General features: G+C 51.7%; 1 protein-coding gene across 1 annotated transcript; it reads left to right on the plus strand.

The window, feature by feature from the left end:
* Positions 1–661: 661 nt before the first annotated feature.
* Positions 662–1,937, plus strand: GLOTRDRAFT_127154 (uncharacterized protein; the record flags this gene model as incomplete). The annotated part of the gene is made up of 3 exons (XM_007865591.1): positions 662–1,011; positions 1,065–1,874; positions 1,928–1,937. 3 exons carry the CDS (start codon positions 662–664, stop codon positions 1,935–1,937), a joined length of 1,170 nt encoding a protein of 389 aa, XP_007863782.1.
* Between the last annotated feature and the right edge of the window lie 1,936 nt (positions 1,938–3,873).

Here is a 3,873-nt window from a genome sequence, read left to right on the forward strand (position 1 = left end):
AGAACATACCGGAACCCTCTGGAATATTCTGGTATATTCCATTATTGTACAATGGCACGGAACTCATGTGGGTCAGTGACATCATAGGTGGAGCTCAGTAGGATTAGGGATATTCCACGTAGCTTAGTCAGTCTATGGGCCACTGTGTATATAAACCCTACAGCTCTGCTGCCTAATGACAAGGGTCGTTTATACGAGCTTTACCAGTAGCTACAGCATCCAACCAATACAGGTGAGTTGTGTAGGGCGCACTGTGCGTGCTGCTGCCTCCATAACTCTTCATCAGGTTATGAGCCCAAATAGGCAGCTTGCGTCTGCGCGGTAACTCGCTGCAGCGCGTTGCGCCTCGCTCACCTGTGCATCGCCCTATGCGCCCTCACAGGCTGCAGTGTGGCTTGATGCGCGATCATCACCGTAGGCGCTGTTATCAGCAGCCATCAGGCTTGATGATCGATCCTGGGGTAACTCCCTAATGGAGCCAACAGCATGGAGCAGTGCACCCTTATCGGGCTGCATAGCTTCGCTGATACTGATGAGATCCCAATACAGATTTCAGATCTCTCAACCGCTCCGCAACAATGTCGAACAATCTGATCGCCGTTGTCCCCGTCCTCGACGGCTCGAACTGCCTACCTGGTCCGAGCAAATGATGGCATACCTTATGTCCCAAGGCCTCTGGGGAAATGTGGATGGCAGCATTACGCAGCCAGCTGTCGTCGTCTCCGGTACCACCAGGGACTCTACCGCTGCTGATGCCTGGAAGGAAAAAGATGTCAGGGCTATGGGTACGATCCGTCTACGCTGCTCTCCCGCCGTCGCCTCCTACATAAAGGACAAGAAATCGGCCAAGGAAACTTGGGACCAATTGTCTTCCCTCTATTCGTCTATGTCCCTCGGCGCCATTTACAATGAGCTGCGGGGGGCCTTATCGACGAAGATTCCGGCCGATCAGCACCCTGCTCCAGCCTTCGCGAAGATATCCAAACATTTCGACACTCAGAAGCGGCCAAGGTCAAGATTCCCACGCTTATTGAAGGTCTAATTTGCCTTTATGTACTCCCCAGCCGCTATGAGAACATTGCGCAGATGCTGGTCCAAGCTACCTCTGCTGACAACATGGGCATAGGTGCGGTACGGGAAGCAGTTACCACTGCTTGGGACCAGTCTCAAGGCAAGAAGCCTGAGAAACTCGGTGCGCACAAGATCTCGGCGGTGAAGCGTAAGCCAGGTGATCCCTCCTTTTCTTCGCAGCAGCAGCAGCGCCCTCAGGCCAGCAGCAGCAATGCGCGAGATGGGAAGAAGCACCCTTATCGCGGCAAGCGTGCAGGCAAGAAGCGTCAAGGGCAACACCACGATCATCACCATGCCCATGACGTCCTGATCGCCTCGACCGTCTCCCTTCCTCCTCCCACCATCGCTCACGTCCTCGACATTGCGCCCACTGGCAGCAAGACTCGGACGGTCAAAGAGCAAGGTCCGTTCCATCCGCCTCCTTCGGCAGATACCAGTCACTACAACAACAAGCATATCAAGAAAGCCTTCAAGCTTGCACGGGACCTTGACATAAGTCCCACTGAAGAAGATATCAAGGTCTTGGACGCTCTAGTCGGGCAGGTCGATCCGGACCTGGATATCGACATGGAGGATGCCGATTCCGTCGCCTCCAGCCGCGCGTCCAAGCGTGCTCGCTTTGAAGGAGTCGCTCGCGCGGATGACACTGCGGACAGCGACAACGATGACAACCAGTCTATCGACTGGGGTAGTGACAAGGACCAGGGGGAGACTGTTAGTCTCGGCGATGAGGAAGACCTGGACTGCACTATTGCGGAGGCTGTTGGCTTTGACCAGAATGCCTTTATTGACGAGCACTACTCGTACGTGCCATCTTCCCCTTTACAGGACTCCACTGACGCGCCATCACAGTTAGGGCAGCGTAGTGTAGATTTAAACTTGAGTCCTGTAACTTTGGCATTAATATATTGCACTCATGCGCAAACTTATGCTGCGTGTGCAAAATGTAAGGGGAAAGATAAGGCACAACAGGGTAACACCTGGATTCCCGACTCGTGGGCATCTCGACATTTTACTTATGACATGAGTGACTTCATCGATTATGAGGAATTTAAGCAACCTGCGACCGTGTCTACCGCGAACGGGTTTGCTCGAATACTTGGGTTTGGTACGACGGTCCTGAATTATTATATCAAGGATGTCGGGAACATAACCACTCAGTTATTTCCAGTATACTATATACCTGACCTGAATTTTTGCCTCATGTCACTCGGAGTCTTGCTCCAGGATAAATTAAAAGTGTCTGGCAATGACCGACACATAAGTCTTTATGAAAAGGGATTGCGCGAACCTCTATTCAGGTTTTTACCGCGGCAGCCCGGCGACACTATTTACAGTGTCAGTACAATTCCTGCACCGGATGCATACTCGATATTCCCAACGATCTATGCGGTCGATTATGGGATTATGCACCGTCGCATGGGACACCCCTCTAAGGAAGTCCTGCGGCAAGCTAGGGAACACACCAAAGGTTTCCCCACCAATCTGGAGTTTCCATCGGAAGACCCAGTATGCCCTGGATGTGCGGAAGGGAAAATGCCTTCTAAGGCTTTCCCGCCATCCACTCTACGGGCTAAAGAACCGTTTGAGTTAATTCATTAGGATCTTAAGTCATTTCCCGTAGACTCCTACCATAAGTATCGGTACACAATCGTCTTCTTTGACGATTATACCTCCTATGGATGGGTCATGCATATGCGCTCCAAGGGTGCTGCAATTGCTAAGACTCATCAATTCCTTGCCTACGTACAAAATCAATATGGCAGGAAAGTTAAGGAGCGGATGTCCGATGCAGGGGGAGAGTACAAATCTGACGCATTCATCGAAATGCTCAGAGACGAGGGCATAAAAATCCGTCAGAGCACACCTTATGCACACCAACAAAATGGTCGTGCTGAGCGCTTTATTCAGACGATAATGGACAAAGCGCAGTTAATGCGGCTAGAGTCCTGCTCACCTCCATCCTAGTGGGAATTTGCGGTAGACCATGCCGTTCATGTCTACAATCAGACTCCTTTGAAGCGCCATCAATGGCTGACTCCTTATGAGGTCCTGAACAAGGAAGCTCCTGACATCAAGCACTTGCGTGTCTTTGGATGCGGAGCATACGTCTACCTGCCAAAGGAAACCAGACCCAATAAGTTATCACCTAAAGCTGAGCTGATGACTTACATTGGTGTCGCTGATGGCGGCCATGGTTTCAAGTTCATGTGCGCCAATAATAGTATAGTCACTCAGCCTACTGCGCTGTTTGACGAAACTATGTTCCCTAAATGCCCCAATACAAAGCGACGGGCAAGCACTCGGCTGCAGAGTAAACCTAAACCAGCTGACAGTCAACCAGATAATTCTGATAATGACTGGATCACTGACGACGATGAGCCAAGCTCACGTCCTCCTCCTAAATCCCAAAAGGGGCCAGGCCAGGATTGTGATGACGAACCTGTGCAGCCTGAGGCGTGAGAGCCTGAGAACCCGCTTTCTCCACCTCCGGGGGATCCTGCGCCACAAGATGAGCCGTGGAGACCGGTGAGAGAAAGGAAACCAGTAACTCGCCCGGGTAATATCTACGGTGAATCACGGAATCCCGTAGACACCTATGGCAAGATTGAGTCAGATAAGAAGTGGAAGGATTTAGTCAGCGAAAAATCCAAGACGTCTCACATACCTCGCCAGTCCAAGCAGAAGCAACAGGTTCCCGGACCTAGCTCTGCCCCTCCACCTCGCGACCCTCCTGCTCAATCCCCGGGTGCTTCACATGAGCCAGTCGCTCCTGAAGCCTCTGACCAGCAGTCTGAACAA

This window comes from Gloeophyllum trabeum (genome assembly GCF_000344685.1).
Source record: "Gloeophyllum trabeum ATCC 11539 unplaced genomic scaffold GLOTRscaffold_00003, whole genome shotgun sequence".
Classification (NCBI taxonomy): domain Eukaryota; kingdom Fungi; phylum Basidiomycota; class Agaricomycetes; order Gloeophyllales; family Gloeophyllaceae; genus Gloeophyllum; species Gloeophyllum trabeum.